Source organism: Octopus sinensis, linkage group LG15, assembly GCF_006345805.1.
Source record: "Octopus sinensis linkage group LG15, ASM634580v1, whole genome shotgun sequence".
Lineage (NCBI taxonomy): Eukaryota > Metazoa > Mollusca > Cephalopoda > Octopoda > Octopodidae > Octopus > Octopus sinensis.
The window spans coordinates 7,896,754-7,913,648 of record NC_043011.1 but is presented as its reverse complement, the minus strand read 5'-3'; the positions used below and the strand labels follow the sequence as shown (position 1 = coordinate 7,913,648).

Below are 16,895 nucleotides of genomic sequence, written 5' to 3'. Positions count from 1 at the left end.
GACCCTCTTGTATTTTCTTTTACCCAAAGCCAGGAACTGTTCAGCACCCCCATCATACTCTTTACTCTTTTACTTGTTTCAGTCATTTGACTGCGGCCATGCTGGAGCACCGCCTTTAGTCAAGCAAATCGACCCCGAGACTTATTCTTTGTAAGCCCAGTACTTATTCTATCGGTCTCTTTCGCCGAACCGCTAAGTGACAGGGACGTAAACACACCAGCATCGGTTGTCAAGCAATGCTAGGGGGAGACACACAAACACACCCATATATATACATATATATACGACAGGCTTCTTTTCAGTTTCTGTCTACCAAATCCACTCACAAGGCATTGGTCGGCCCGGGGCTATAGCAGAAGACACTTACCCAAGATGCGACGCAGTGGGACTGAACCCAGAACCATGTGGTTGGTTAGCAAACTACTTACCACACAGTCACTCTTGTGGAACAAATTTCTTAATTCTTAACTACACAGCCAACTCTAATATGCATAGAGTGGAACCTTGGTTTAACAAATGAAATCTGTCCCTGAATGCTGTTCGTCACCTGAAATGTTTGTAAATTGAGACTATTTTTTTCCCATAGGGTATTCAAAAGAAGGCAAGACAAATTCAGGCTGGGATGTACACTGAATGAAAGTTGAACAGCTACTGATACTACCAGATTGTCACCGACTGTTGTTGCTGGCTTGCGTGTTCTTTACTCGACAAACCACTCATCACCCACGACACTTCAAGTTTGAAAAACTGTACATAAAAGGAAGTGTTCGTAAACCAAAGTTCCAACATATAAGTTGTTAGAGTAAACCTCAGCTTTTTCCAATGGGAAATTCCTTACAGGTCTGTATAACATGTAAACCTTTGTCATTCCTATTAGCAAATGGAACATGTGTAATAGAGAATAAATAATATCAAAATATTTCCATTTTCTTGTTTTGTTTTATACATACATATATATATATATATAAAAGCACCATTTGTGCGTGGCTGATGCCAGTGCCACCTGAATGGCTCCCATGCCAGTGACACGTAAAAGCACCCACTACACTCTCTGAGTGGTTGGTGTTAGGAAGGGCATCCAGCTGTAGAAACCTTGCCAAATCAGATTAGGGTCTGGTGCAGCCTCCTGGCTTGCCAGTTCTCAGTCAAACCATCCAGCCCATGCCAGCATGGAAAGCAGACACTAACCGATGACAATGATGATATATATGTGTGTGTGTGTGTGTGTGTGTGTGTTTGAACAGTAGCCCTCTTAGTTTACAAATTTTATTCATTCCTGAAGGCCATTTCTCACCCGAAATATTTATAAATCAAGACTATTTTGTCCCACAGAAAATTCAAGAGAAGACAAAGCAAATTTAAGCAGGGATGTGCACTGATCCAGACATCAACCAACAGTCACCAACTGATACCCACAGACTGCTGCCACCCTCTGTTGCCACTTTGTGCACTTGTTACTCAAGACACTATTCATCACCCAAGATGTTTTATGCTTCAAAAATTGCATGCAAACTGATTTGTTTGAGATGAGAGACATTTGTAAGCTGACGTTCTACTTTAAATATAAAAAAAGAAACTCTGAAGGCCTTGGACTTACCATTATCACAGATGCACGATTTCACATTGCGAGCTTCACAGAAGGGTAAGCATTTCCCGTCTTTACATTTGCCACTGTAAAAGAAATAATTGTGATTAGATCACTTTAACCCTTTTGTTCCCATATTTCTAGTGAAACACACAGCCTTTGTTTCAAAAAATTTTGAAAATAACGAAGAACTTAATAATATTATTTTGTCCTTTATAAGCTGGTGCTTGGAACATAATTTAACACATATTTTTAATAGAAGGTTAATCATATAGATCACTTTAACCCTTTTGTTCCCATATTATTATTATTATTATTATTATAAGCCTAAGCTTATAAGCAATCACTGTATTGGCTACAGAAAAATAGTCTAATATTGGGGCATATAAGCCCAAGACGGGAATAAAAATGGGTATTAGTAGATGTGGGAATTGAACCCACATCTCTTATGTTTGTGATAAATGTGCTGACTGATTACACCAACTTACCCACCAATTTTCCCCCATTAATTTAAGAATTGTGATTTCATAGCATTGTGCAAAAGAAACGTGCGTAGTCTGTGTTAAATTAAGAAATGGTGACAAGTGAAAATTTTGTAAATGGTTATTATAAGCTTAAGTGAAAATAAAAGATGGGGTTCAATTCTCACCTGTACTAATACCCATTTTTTTCTCCACTGAGGGCTTATAGGCCCCAATATTGGACTATTTTCTTTAGCCAATATACACGGAATGCTTATACGATTAAGCTTAAAATTATTATTTACAGAATTTTCACTCATTACTGTCTCTTAATTTAGTGAAGTACATATATATATGTATGGAGGCACAATGGCCCAGTGGTTAGGGCAGTGGACTCGCAGTCGTAGGATTGTGGTTTCGATTCCCAGACTGGGCGTTGTGAGTGTTTATTGAGCGAAAATACCTAAAGCTCCACGAGGCTTTGGCAGGGGGTGGTGGTAATCCCAGCTGTACTCTTTCGCCACAACTTTCTCTCACTCTTTCTTCTGTTGGCCTGCTTGCTTAGCCAGCGGGGTGGCATCATTTGAAAGCTAAAACAATGCAAAGCGCATTGTGACCAGCAACATCTGATAGCCTGGTTGGTCATGGTGATATATATATATATTATATATATATATATTGAGTTGTTTATATTAATACAGACATGTTATTTACTTGTAGAATAGAATAAAATAAATTATCTTTTCAGGTTTTAAGTTGTGAAACTAGTTGTGAGATAAAAAAATTCCAATGGCTAAATAAATTCCATCATTCTATTTCTCTCATCATTTATAACTTTATATATATATAAATTAGAGAAGAACCACCTTTTATCAATTCAACAATGAAATAACAATGATATAATTAAATTATACCATATAGAAAAAAAATTAAATATACGATAAAACATGTAAATTTATATCATTGATATTTCATTGTTGAATTGATAAAAGGTTGGTTCTTCTCTAATTTATAAACATATATTATATATTGTGAAATTTGATTTAGTATTACTAAATTGAATTTTTCCCTGTAAGTTTGGAATAATATTCCCTAATATTATTATTATTATTATATATATATATATATATATATGTATACACACATACATACATATATATACATATATATATATATATATATATATATATACACACACATACATATATATACAAATAAACTGCACATGTATAGAGTACTATTTCTCCAGTTTGTTGCACTAAACTTGCACACACACACACACATACACACACATTTATATATGGAAGAGAGCCATAATACTTACCCATCCAAACATGGGGTGGAATCTGCTTTAAACTCAGGTGTTGGACAATTGTAATTGTTTCCAGTAACAATGTTAAGGAAATAAAATTCATTTCGCTTACAAAGATGAAAAAAATAGTAAACACCCAGAAGGGAGAAAATAGTTCACTGAATATAACGGGTGACTGAATGAGGGATGGTAAGAGGTAGATAAACGGAGAGGGTGGACCACTACCACCACCACCACCACTGCCATCAGGGAGAGAGATGTGCAAGAAAGACTGATAAGATATTAATATATTTTTCTTAACATGAAAGCAATGGTAGCCTTAATACAAAAATTAAGAAATTTTATCCACCAATATTTGTTGAGCACTCATTCTCATACGACATTTACACACACACACACACACACATATATGAATGAAAGGAGTTTGATTCAAATCCATTGGTACTCCGACAGTTTTAAGTGCGATGCTAATCTTCAGCCATTTTAAATCTGAAATGGCCAAAGATTAGCATCACATTCGAAACTCTCAGAGTACCAACGAATTTGAATCAAATTGTTTTCATCCATACACGTAACTCCCAATAAATGTGTTGAATGCCCATCTTTCGTTTGTCCACTCACAGCATCATTATTTTGCCGCAGATGTATGTCATCATCATCATTTAATATCTGTTGTCCATGCTGGCATGGGTCGGGCAGTGATTGGTCTGGCACACTGGAAGGCTACACCAGAGCCCAGTCTGATTCTGCATGGTTTTCTATGATTGGATGCCCTTCCCAATGCCAACCACTCATGCCACTGGCACGAGTGCCATTTGCATGACACCAGGATGTGTTTACATGCCACTGGCATGGGTGCCAATTTGCATGAGGCCAGCATCTGCCAGGCCTGCAATTTTGCTCAGCTTGAGGGGTCTTCTTCTCAAGCACAACATAATGCCAAAGACCTTGGTCATTGCCTTCGTGAGGACCAACACTTGAAAGGAATTCAGCCACTTTCCCTTCAGGAGGCCCCCTGCATGAGGTCTGCTTGAAAGGAACGCAGCAACTTTGCCTCCATCAAGCCCAATGCTCAAAAGGAACTCAGTGAGGCCCAGTGTGCAAAGGTTGATTTTTTTTTTTTTTTTTTTACATGCCACCAGCACAGATTCACTTGGCTTGATGGGTCCTCTTAAGCAGAGCATAACACCAAAGGTCTCGGTCACTAGTCATTGCCTCCCTGAGGTTCAAAGTTCGAATATGTATATATATATATATATCTTTTCTCTTTTACTTGTTTCAGTCATTTGACTGCGGCCATGCTGGAGCACCGCCTTTAGTCGAGCAAATCGACCCCGGGACTTATTCTTTGTAAGCCCAGTACTTATTCTATCGGCCTCTTTTGCCGAACCGCTAAGTGAAGGGGACGTAAACACACCAGCATCAGTTGTCAAGCAATACTAGGGGGACAAATACACACACATACATACAGTTTCCGTCTACCAAATCCACTCACAAGACATTGGTCGGCCCGGGGCTATAGCAGAAGACACTTGCCCAAGATGCCACGCAGTGGGACTGAACCCGGAACCATGTGGTTGGTAAGCAAGCTACTTACCACACAGCCACTCCTGCGCCTATATATATATATATATATATATTTCTGTGTGAGTTAGAGGTTGAAAAACCAACTAAGGGATAGTACCTATCCAATATACTGCTGGTAGTGTACCCAATTATTCATAGCCAAGTGCTCGTTATTGCATGGCAATCTCGCAATTGAGTATTATATATGGGCGGGGGTAAAACAGTGATTTACTCTTGATTTATACGGCAAATGAGAAAACAGAGAGGATATAAAAATCGACAGACATCAGCCGGTAAAAATTCAGGTATGTCTATTTATTCAAATGTAGTGGATGAATACACAAACACATGTATGTATGAGTAGTACAGATTAGCGAGTGGAAAAAGCTGGTAACTTCATAGACAAGGGTGTGAATACATATAAATATATAGAAACATCATCATCATCATCATCATCGTTTAACATCCGTTTTCCGTGCTAGTATGGGTTGGACGGTTCGACCGGGGTCTGGGAAGCCAAGGGTAGCACCAGGCTCCAGTCTGATCTGGCAGTGTTTCTACAGCTGGATGCCCTTCCTAATGCCAACCACTCCGCGAGTGTAGTGGGTGCTTTTTACATGCCACCGGCACAGGTGCCAGGGGAGTCTGGCATCGGCCACGATCGGTTGGTGCTTTTAACATGCCACCAGCACGGAAGCCAGTCAAGGCGGCGCTGGCATCGGCCAAAAATCTAAATGGGGGTGCAGGTACTAGTTCCTTACGGCCGTTTCTGCCAAGAGGTAACAAAATCTTCCAGGTTATCTCCATCACTACATTTGTTTCTATATATGTAAATTGTATTCACACCATTGTCTATGCAGTTACCAGTGTTTTCCACTCACTAATCTGTATCATTCATAAATGTGTGTATATTCAACCAATACATTTGAATAAATAGACATACTTGAAGCTTTACTGGCTGACGTCTGTCGATTTTATATCCTTTCCGTTTTCTCATTTGCTATATATATATATATATATATATATATATATATATATATATATATATATATACAAGGGGAAGCAGATAAGAAAAAATTTGCCAATGTTCTGCGCCGTGAGGACCAAAGACTTGAGGTGTTTTGTGTTGCAAGACAGTGTGTGAGAGAGAATCGTGATGTGGTAGGAGAGAAATGTGTTCGCATGGATGATGGTTCACTTGCGCTAAATGAGGATGCAAAGAGAGAGGTTTGGAGATGCCACTATGAAAGGTTGCTCAACAAAGAGAATGAATGCGATAAAGAGAGTCTGCCGAATGTCGACCCAATAGAGGGACCAGCTATCCGAGTTGACAGTTCCATGGTAGTTAAGGCAATTGGAAGCATGAAGACAGGGAAGGCCCCAGGCCCATCAGGAATTACTGCAGAGATGCTCAAAATATCTGGCAGTGTCGGCTATAGCCTAGTAACCCGTATAGCTAACCAGGTGATACACGAAGGAGTCATACCCAATGACTGGTGTAGTAGCATAATAGTCAACTGCTACAAAGGTAAAGGTGACGCCCTAGATACAAGTAATTACAGAGGTATCAAGCTGTTGGACCAGGTAATGAAGGTTACGGAAAGGGTCATAGCCCAACTGATTAGAGAGAGAGTCAACCTAGATGGGATGTAGTTTGGTTTTGTGCCAGGGAAAAGCACCACTGATGCCATATTTCTGGTGAGACAGCTGCAGAAATACCTAGCCAAAGATAAAACTCTGTACCTGGCATTCATTGACTTGGAGAAAGCCTTTGACAGGGTCCCCTGTTCCCTTATCTGGTGGCCAATGAGGAAACTAGGGATAGATGAATGGTTAGTGAGAGCTGTGCGTGCCATGTACAGGGACGCTGTTAGTAAGGTGAGGGTTGGCAACGAGTACAGTGAAGAATTCCGGGTGGAGGTTGGGGTCCACCAAGGCTCAGTCCTCAGCCCCCACCTATTTATCATAGTCCTCCAGGCAATAACGGAGGGATTCAAGACAGGATGCCCCTGGGAGCTCCTCTATGCTGATGACCTTGCTCTAATTGCTGAATCACTATCAGAACTCGAGGAGAAGTTTCAGGCGTGGAAGCAAGGATTAGAATCGAAGGGCCTCAGAGTCAATCGAGCTAAAACCAAAGTCCTAATAAGTAGGAAGGCAGACAAATCTCAAACACCTTCAGGTAGATGGCCCTGCTCAATCTGTAGAAAAGTCGTAGGTAGGAACTCTATAAGATGCACCAAGTGTAAGCTATGGACACATAAGAAGTGCAGCAATGTCAAAGGAAGGCTAACTAGGAAGATGGTTTTTGTATGTGGCAGATGCTCTGGTGCAATAAACACAGAAAATGCGCAGAGACCATCTTCCGTCAATTTCCAGGGAGAAAAACTAGAAATAGTTGATAGTTTCCGTTACCTAGGTGACCAAGTCAGTAGTGGGGGTGGGTGTGCCGAAAGTGTAACTGCTAGAGTAAGAATAGCCTGGGAAAAGTTCAGAGAGCTCTTACCTCTGCTGGTGACAATAGGCCTCTCGCTCAGAGTAAAAGGCAGACTGTATGATGCATGTGTGCGAACAGCCAGGCTACATGGCAGTGGAACATGGGCCGTGACTGCTGAGGATATGTGTAAGCTCGCAAGAAATAAAGCCAGTATGCTCCGTTGGATGTGTAATGTCAGTGTTCATACCCGACAGAGTGTAAGTGCCTTGAGATAAAAGTTGGACCTAAGAAGCATCAGATGTGGTGTGCAAGAGAGGCGTCTACGCTGGTATGGACACATAGTAAGAATGGATGAAGATAGTTGTGTGTAAAAGTGCCACATCCTAGCGGTTGAGGGAACCTGTGGAAGAGGTAGACCCAGGAAAACCTGGGACGAGGTGGTGAAGAACGACCTTCGCTCTTTAGATCTCACCGAGGAAATGACCAGAGACCGAGACTTTTGGAAGTATGCTGTGCGCGAGAAGACCCGGTAGGACAAGTGAGGCCATAACCCATGGCCCCTACGTGGGACGTAGTCAGTCCACCTGTGCATACCTTCCTTCTTGGGACACACAACTCTACTTGTGAAGAACTGTTGAGGCAAGTGAAAATCAAAAATCAAAGAATCAAATCAAATCGATGAACATCAATGGAATTTGTAGTTTTGTGATACCAGTGCCAGTGGCACATAAGAAAACCATCCGAACGTGGCTGTTGCCAGTACCACATTGACTGGCCTCTGTGCTGGTGGCACGTAAAAAACACCATCCGAGCGTGGCCGTTCGCCAGCCTCGTCTGGCACCTGTGTCGGTGGCACATAAAAAGCACCCACTACACTCACGGAGTGGTTGGCGTTAGGAAGGGCATCCAGCTGTAGAAACACTGCCAGATCTGACTGGCCTGGTGCAGCCTTCGGGCTTCCCAGACCCCAGTTGAACCGTCCAACCCATGCTAGCATGGAAAGCGGACGTTAAACGATGATGATGATGATATATATATATATCAGAGACCAAAGTGTACATATGCCACTATATTTTTATATATAAAAAATACAAAAATGGGACAAGAACGCAAAACATCCAGACAGTTAGGTGATACAGTTAGGATGTTTTGCGTTCTTGTCCCATTTTTGTATTTTATATTTATATAACACACACACACACACACACATAGAAACGAACATATATACATATGTACACACACATATATAAATATCTATACATGCACACACACACATATATACAGTTATATCTGTGTGTGTTTATACACATACACACACACATATATATATATATATATATATATATATATATTATATATATATATATATATACACACAAAAGCCGTTCGATTCACTTCAACATTTAAGTTTAATTTCTCAAAATATTTTCGTCGCTTTAAGACCGCGACCTCTTCACTGACAAAAATCCGTGCTGCATCTGAGAAAGTAACAGTTTGTTCGTTATATATATGTACGTATGTATGTGTGTATGTATGTATGCATGCATGCATGTATGTAAGTATGTACGTACGTACGCATGTGTGTATGTATGTATGTGTGTATATGCACGCACACACACACACACACACTATAAACTTAAAGCTATAAACTTGTAGTGGTGGATAGGTGTAGACTGACCACTCATCACAGCAATATCAAATTTCAACCTCCCCCCCCCGCCGAAACTAGGAAGTGTTTTATGACCTTTAACCCCACCGACAAAACTCTAAAACCTATTATCAGCCACTTATCTCTATATCTCTATCGCCCCACCACCGTACATATCGCTATGAGAGATTTAGAAATTTAATATTTCTGATTTTGGTAATCGGTGAATAAACTTCACTGAAAATTAGATATATACATTCGCGAGTCGAGGCAGATATCAACGGCTGACGGGCGTCTGCTACTCTAGACCGATGAAGGACAATGATCCTGAAACACGCGTGTCTCTAGATGCAGGCCTGGCTGCTGGGGGTGTTTGTCTCCCCTTCGTAAATATATAAGGACACAGGAAAAATGTGTCGAAGCCATCAGGAAGCGTCGATGCTTCCTAGGGCTAAACAGCGGTGGTGTAATCCCCTACTGTCACGTTAGATTGACAGTATACAACCATTCTATTGCCCCACCACCGTACATATCTCTATGAGAGATTTAGAAATTTAATATATCAAAACCTTTTGTTTTATTATTACTTATCTTTTTTTTCTCCATTACATCTAGTTAGTTCAAGTTATATATATATACGTATGTATGTGTGTATGTATGTATGTATGTGTGTATGCACGTACGTACGCATGTGCGTATGTATGTATATGCGTATGTATGTGTGTGTATGTGTGTACATGTACGTGCGTATGTACGTGTGTATGCCCATACGCATGTATGTATGTTTGTACTTATGTGCTACGTATGTGAGTATCTAGGAGAATGGGCAGACGCGTCTGTGTGTGTGTGTACATGTGTATGTGTATATAAACCTATGTCCGTGTACTGGCATGTGTCCGTCCAAGTTGTGTACATGACTTACTTTGTGGAAGGTTGTATACATACACACATATATGTTAGTATAGACGCACACACACATATATATGTGTGGGTGTGTGTTTGTCCCTCTCATCATCGTCTAACGGTGAATGGATACAACGTTGAGGTGCAACTGTGCACATATAACCATATACATATACACAAGTACACACAATCATATAGACACACTCATAAATATACGTATAATCTTAAATTATATACTCATATATGCTTATCCACTTCTAGATACATATGTACTATTACACACACACACACACACACATACATACATAAGTTTGACACAGTATTCAAGGGCAACAGTTAAGATCGAACATGCATTATATTAACCTATCTGCTCTTTTTCTTTTATTTTATATATGCATAAACGCATACATATACAATACATACATACATATATATATATATATATATATATATACACACAGATATATTATAACAAATTTGGGATTTTAACTATAGAACATTGACTCCTATTTCAGGATAACCTTATTGTATGGAATACACATAAAAAGTTATATCCAATAAACTAATAATAATAAAATAATATAAGCATTTAAAAAACCTACTACAAAATACAATAAAATTAGTTGAACATATATATATATATAACTGACCTGTTATTAATCTGTGGGGAAAGAAGGTATTTCTATATCTGTATATATAAATATATACAGATATATGTACACATATATATGTACTGTAAATGTAGAGACAAAGATACAGATAATAATATAAAAATAAAAAGACAAACAAAAAACAATAAATTCAGAATCGAAGGCGCAGGAGTGGCTGTGTGGTAAGTAGCTTGCTTACCAATCACATGGTTCCGGGTTCAGTCCCACTGCGTGACACCTTGGGCAAGTGTCTTCTACTATAGCCTTGGGCCGACCAAAGCCTTGTGAGTGGATTTGGTAGACGGAAACTGAAAGAAGCCCGTCGTATATATGTATGTATATGTATGTGTGTGTGTTTGTGTGTCTGTGTTTGTCCCCCTAGCATTGCTTGACAACCGATGCTGGTGTGTTTATGTCCCCGTTACTTAGCGGTTTGGCAAAAGAGACCGATAGAATAAGTACTGGGCTTACAAAGAATAAGTCCCGGGGTTGAGTTGCTCGACTAAAGGCGGTGCTCCAGCATGGCCGCAGTCAAATGACTGAAACAAGTAAAAGAAAAAAAAACAATAAATTCAGAATCGAACAAAAAAAATCCCAGCAGGGTTCCTGCAAAATATTTGGCCCTTTGCTCCCGAAAGAGGCAAACCCATAAACTCCAAAGGAGTAAACATGAGAAATAAAGGATATGTACAGATGGAGTTCTTGAGACAATCAGAGGCATCACCTACAACTGACCGACATAATACCCCTTTAGGGGCAATTTTGCAGCCCAGGGTGCAACATTCATGGTTGACAGGGCTGAAAGAAATAAACGGGGAGCAAAAATTAATTTGGTGCATTAAGGTAATAAGTAAAATAAATGTAATCAATCAGGTAACAACAACACATATATGATTAAGAGGGATAACAAGGAAGTGCTAATGTGGTTAGTCAGCCTGCTAGAAATAACAGTCAAATTTCTGAATTTCTCTATAAAATAGTCAGTGGAGAACATTTTGCAGTAAGTAACATAAACTAGGAAGGTCAGTTGTAATAATGTTCTGGGGAAACCTGTATAGAATTGATTTGCTTCTGACAGAATTGAAAATGGCAAATGAAGGACACCTAGGAAGATTTGCAACACTGAGATCGATGCATCATCATCATCATTGTTCAACCATGGTCGAGACAATGGAATTTACTATGTTACGCCAGACCTCACGGTCCATCATGGCATTACGGAGATCCTGTTGCTAGATGCCTGTATCTCTGGAGATTACATCAGGGTAGGAGAGTGTGCGCCCTCTGGTATCGCGAGCAGATGGCTTCCAGAGGAGAAGAGTAGAAATTACCTCTTTTTCAGCTCTACAACAATGTCCAGCAAACTGGACTCTTCTACCTTTCACAAGAGATGATACAGGTAGTAGTTTCCCATATATTTGTACTTTGGTTGGATGACACTTCCACGAGAGATTTTGAGCTTTCATAAGGAGGCGAGTGTAAGTTCCATCCAACCGCCTCTCAAGCTTCTTTGATAACATCCAGGTTTCTGAGCCATATAGTAGAACTGGTTCGACTGTGGCTTTGAAGATTTTAAGTTTGAAATCTCTACTTAGATTTGTGACTCTCAGAATATCAACAGAATGAAATGTTGCCTTTCCGTAAGTAAATGGTTTTCAACTAGCAATAACCACGCCTCGGGTACACCTCATTGGCCATGGTACCGCCTCTGTGCAAAACATCCTAGTGCTGCAGCATGGTCTGTGAAATTACTATGTTTCATACATTTGATACAGTCCAATCATCATCATCATTCAACATCCGTTTTCCATGCTGGCATGGGTTGGATGGTTAGAGACGTAGGAGTGGCTGTGTGGTAAGTAGCTTGTTTACGAACCACATGGTTCTGGGTTCAGTCCCACTGCGTGGCACCTTGGGCAAGTGTCTTCTACTATGGTCTTTTTTTAAAAAATGGCGGTGAGCTGGCAGAAACGTTAGCACACTGGGCGAAATGCTTTGCGGTATTTCGTCTTCCGCTACGTTCTGAGTTCAAATTCCGCTGAGGTCGACTTTGCCTTTCATCCTTTCAGGGTCGATGAAATAAGTACCAGTTACGTACTGGGGTCGATATAATTGACTTAATCCGTTTGTCTGTCCTTGTTTGTCCTTTCTGTGTTTAGCCCCTTGGGGATAGTAAAGAAATAGGTTTGACAGCTGGCCAGTTGAGGAGTCTGGTGCAGCCCTCCAGCTTGCCAACCCAGTGAAACTGTCCAACCCATGCCAGCATGGACAACGGATGTTAAATGATGGTAGTGATGATGATGATTTGTATGAAGCTTGGTGTTTGTCTGCTCTCCACTACTTGACAACAGGTGTTGGTTTGTTTATGTCCCTGTAACTTAGCAGTTTATTAAATGTGACTGACAGGATATTAAACAAATATTAAACAGATATTAAACAAATACTGGGGACCAATTCAAGGTGGTGCCCCAGCATGGCCACAGACCAATGACTGAAACAAGTAAAAGATGACAACAAGGCCACCCCTCCCCCCCAGCAAACCAAAGGCTGACTCTAAGACGGCGGAATAATACAATACCTGCACTCGGCACCAGCGCTAAGCACACATTTATCAGTGCAACAATGGTTGAAGGCACTGTTGGCCAAGAAGCCGACATCGCATTCTTCACCTCTGCTTTTTTCAACTTTACCGTTTCCACAGAAGTTAAACTGTCTCCCATCTGTCAAAGAGAAATGATAAAGGAAGTGTCACTTATATGATGGTGATGGTGGTAGTGGTGATGATGGGAGTGGTGGAAATGGTTGTGGTGGTAGCAATAGTCATGATGATGCTGTTTGTTTGTTTGTTTGTTTGTTGAGCGAAGCGGTCTTCGTCCCATTAGTGCGAGAAGTCTGAAATGTGGTCCTTTGCTATTCATAAGACCTGCAGAAGAGAAAGCAGGTCAACCCCCGACACCAAGAGCATCAACAGATGGATGAATGCGCATCCAGGTTAAGCGGTTGCGTTGGAAGTCGGGGACAAGGAATAGGAAGAAAGAGTGAGAGAAAGTTGGAGCGAAAGAGTACAACAGGGGTTGCCACCACCCCCTGCTGGAGCCTCGTGGAGCTTTAGGTGTTTTCGCTCAATAAACACACACAATGCCCGGTCTGGGAATCGAAACCGCGATCCTCCGACCACGAGTCCGCTGCCCTAACCATTGGGCCATTGCACCTCCTGATGGTGCTGCTGTTGATGGTGATGATGATGGTACTGCTGATGCTTCCTGGTTTTCCGTAATTTCAACCTTCTGCATTTTCTACGTTCTGCCTTCTCAGTTCTTCCACATTTCCTCTCAGATTCACTTTTTTTTTTTTTTTACTTCGGTTTGGTATGTGGTTTGTGCCTGATGAATCTGTCTGAGATATTTCTCAGCAAATGATAATATTAGGAGCACTTAAAGACATGTATTGTGACCTTTAAACAAATAACATTTATTTCTCACAAGATGGAGTACATTTTTCATTGACCGTTCTATCACGGAACAGTATATATATGTATATATATATAAAGTTATAATTAAGGGTCTCTAAGAGAAGAAAATGGAGGAAATATAAGGAAACAAAGTGTGTCTTTTATGCCAGTAAGCCATTATTTAATTAGTATATAAAGGTGAGAGTGAGACTCACCTTTATTTACTAATTAAATAATGGCTTACTGGCACAAAAGACACACTTCTTTTTGTTATTTTCCTCTATTTTCTTCTCACCTACATCATCATCATCATCGTTTAACATCTGTTTTCTGTGCTAGCACAGGTTTGACGGTTTGACTCGGGTCTGGGAAGCCAGGAGGCTGCACCAGGCTGCAGTCTGATCTGGCAGTGTTTCTACAGCTGGATGCCCTTCCTAATGCCAACCACTCCGTGAGTGTAGTGGGTGCTTTTTACGTGCCAGGGGAGGCTGGCAGCGGCCATGATCAGTTGGTAGTTTTTATGTGCCACCGGCACAGAAACCAGTCAAGGCAGCGCTGGCATCGGCCACATTCGGATGGTGCTTTTTATGTGCCACCAGCACAGGTATCACAACTACAATTTCCATTTGATATTTATTTTGATGTTGTAGCCTTACTGGCACTCAAGCCCCATGCTAGTAGGGTGCCAAGAGCACCGTCCAAGCCTGATTGTTGCCAGAGCAGCCAATTGGCTTCGGTGCCAGTGTCACGTAAAAGGGCACCATTTGAGTGTGATCGTTACCAACATCGCCTTACTGGCACCTATGCTGGTGGCATGTGTAAAAAGATTCGAGCGAGGTCTTTGCCAGTACTGCCTGACTGGCCCCCATGCCGGTGGCATGTAAAAAGCACCCACTAAACTCTTGCAGTGATTGGCGTTAGGAAGAGCATCCAGCTGTAGAAACTCTGCCAGATCAAGATTGGAGCCTGGTGCAGCCATCTGGTTCGCCAGCTCTCAGTCAAAATCGTCCAACCCATGCTAGCATGGAAAGCGGACGTTATACGATGATGAAGATGATGTTGACGTACAATCTGTGTATATTTTTGGAGTTTTATTGTAGTATCTGAATGCCTCGACATTTTCAAGCCTGTTAGAGAGAGGTCTTTTTTTTTTGCCATTGCCCCCTTAATATAATTATATGCATATACATATAATTATTAATTTAACTTATAAATTACCTTTAAGTTTTTATTACATGTTGAATACCTGATAAAAATTCTTAACGCGATTTTATCCTAATATTCTAGTATGAATTAATCGGAGACTTCCTTTGGTCATGACTGACCATGTGATTGCACCTGGAAAGTTACCCTCTGAGGCAAAAGTCCGGGCAAGTTTGTTTACGGAAGACCAGCAGTCGCCCATGCATACCGGCCTCCCCTCTCCATGCCACCGATGTTATCCAAGGGAAAGGCAAAGGGGCCAATACGGCTTGGCACCTGTGACGTCGCAACTCATTTCTACAGATGAGCAAACAGGAGCAGCGTGAAATAAAGTGTCTTGCTCAAGAATACAACATGCAGCCCAGTCTGGGAATTGAACACAAACCTTACGATCATAAGTTCGACACTCTAACCACTGAGCCATACGTCTTCACTTTTAAAGAGATATACGAGGGGCGTTCAATAAGTAATGTCTTTGACCCACTTCCCATAACAGTAGAGCAACGAAACTTGGCACAGTTATTAGTCTTTTTCTACATAGGAACCACCCAGAGTTACGCATTTCTTGCATTGTTTGATGCAGCTCTGGAGACCGTTTTTGTAGAAGACCCCAGCTTGGTCTTCCAACCACGACGTGACTTCAGAAATCAAGGCTGCATCATATGGGAAACGCTTTCCTTTCAAATACAACTTCATGGCTGGGAAGAGGTGAAAATCAGAGGGTGCAAGGTCAGGAGAGTAGGGGGGATGGGGGAGGAGTTCATAGCCACACGCCGGTGCTTCTGATCTTATGACACGCGAGTTGTGGACCGGAGCGTTGTCCTGCAAGAGGAGGATGCCTTTGCTGATCTTGCCCCGCCTCTTGATTTTGATAGCTTCTCTTAATTTCCTCAAAAGTGAAGCATAATAGGCTCCTGTAATTGTGGTACCCTTTGCCAGGAAATCTGTCATCACTACTCCGTCCTGGTCCCAGAAGACTGTGAGCATGACCTTGCCAGCAGAGGGCTGCACCCTTGCCTTCTTTGGAGGAGGTGAGTCATGGTGCTTCCACTGCATTGACTGGGCTTTGGTCTCTGGATCATCGTGATGGACCCAGGTTTCATCCTGTGCAATCAGTCTTTTGAAAAACTTTGACTCATCTTCTTGGCACATCTCCAAATTCATCCTCGAGCCCTCGACGCGTTCTTGCTTCTGAAAAGGTGTGAACAACCTGGGAATCCATCTGGCAGACACCTTTTGCATATGCAAATGGTCATGAATGATAGTTTCCACAGACCCGGTACTAATCTTGACCTCATGGGCTATTTGGCGAATCGTTATGCGTCGATCTTACAAAATGGTAGACTCAACTTGACAGACAGATGCCTCATCAATGGCAGAAGGGGGGGGGGGACCAGATTTGGGAGCTGTTTCCACAGAGTTCCAACCATATTTGAATTCACGATGCCAGCGTTTTACAAGGTCATATGATGGGGCATCATCACCATAAGTTACTTTCATTTCATCAAAAGTCTCCCGTGGTGTGCGTCCTTTCAAATACAAAAACCGGATCACTGCTCGCCACTCAACAGGCTCCATTTCACACTTGACTTAGTTCAAACACCTGTAAATCATAAACCACAATTAGATCAGAGCTGTAATTTGCCACTTAATCTATAGAGATATAAATAATTGCACAT

At 41.3% G+C, this 16,895-nt stretch overlaps 1 protein-coding gene and 1 pseudogene across 1 annotated transcript in view; both read right to left on the bottom strand.

The window, feature by feature from the left end:
• The window catches only part of LOC115220007 (ADAM 17-like protease), a 102,129-nt gene that overhangs the window by 21,778 nt on the left and 63,456 nt on the right, over positions 1 to 16,895 (bottom strand). The window contains exons 15-18 of the mRNA XM_029790309.2: positions 13,141 to 13,282; positions 11,250 to 11,360; positions 3,371 to 3,433; positions 1,598 to 1,671 (exon numbers count right to left, since the gene is read on the bottom strand). Coding sequence (XP_029646169.1) covers positions 1,598 to 1,671; positions 3,371 to 3,433; positions 11,250 to 11,360; positions 13,141 to 13,282 — 390 coding nt within the window. The remainder of the gene's footprint in view (positions 1 to 1,597; positions 1,672 to 3,370; positions 3,434 to 11,249; positions 11,361 to 13,140; positions 13,283 to 16,895) is intronic.
• On the bottom strand, positions 12,131 to 12,282 carry LOC115220048 (annotated as a pseudogene).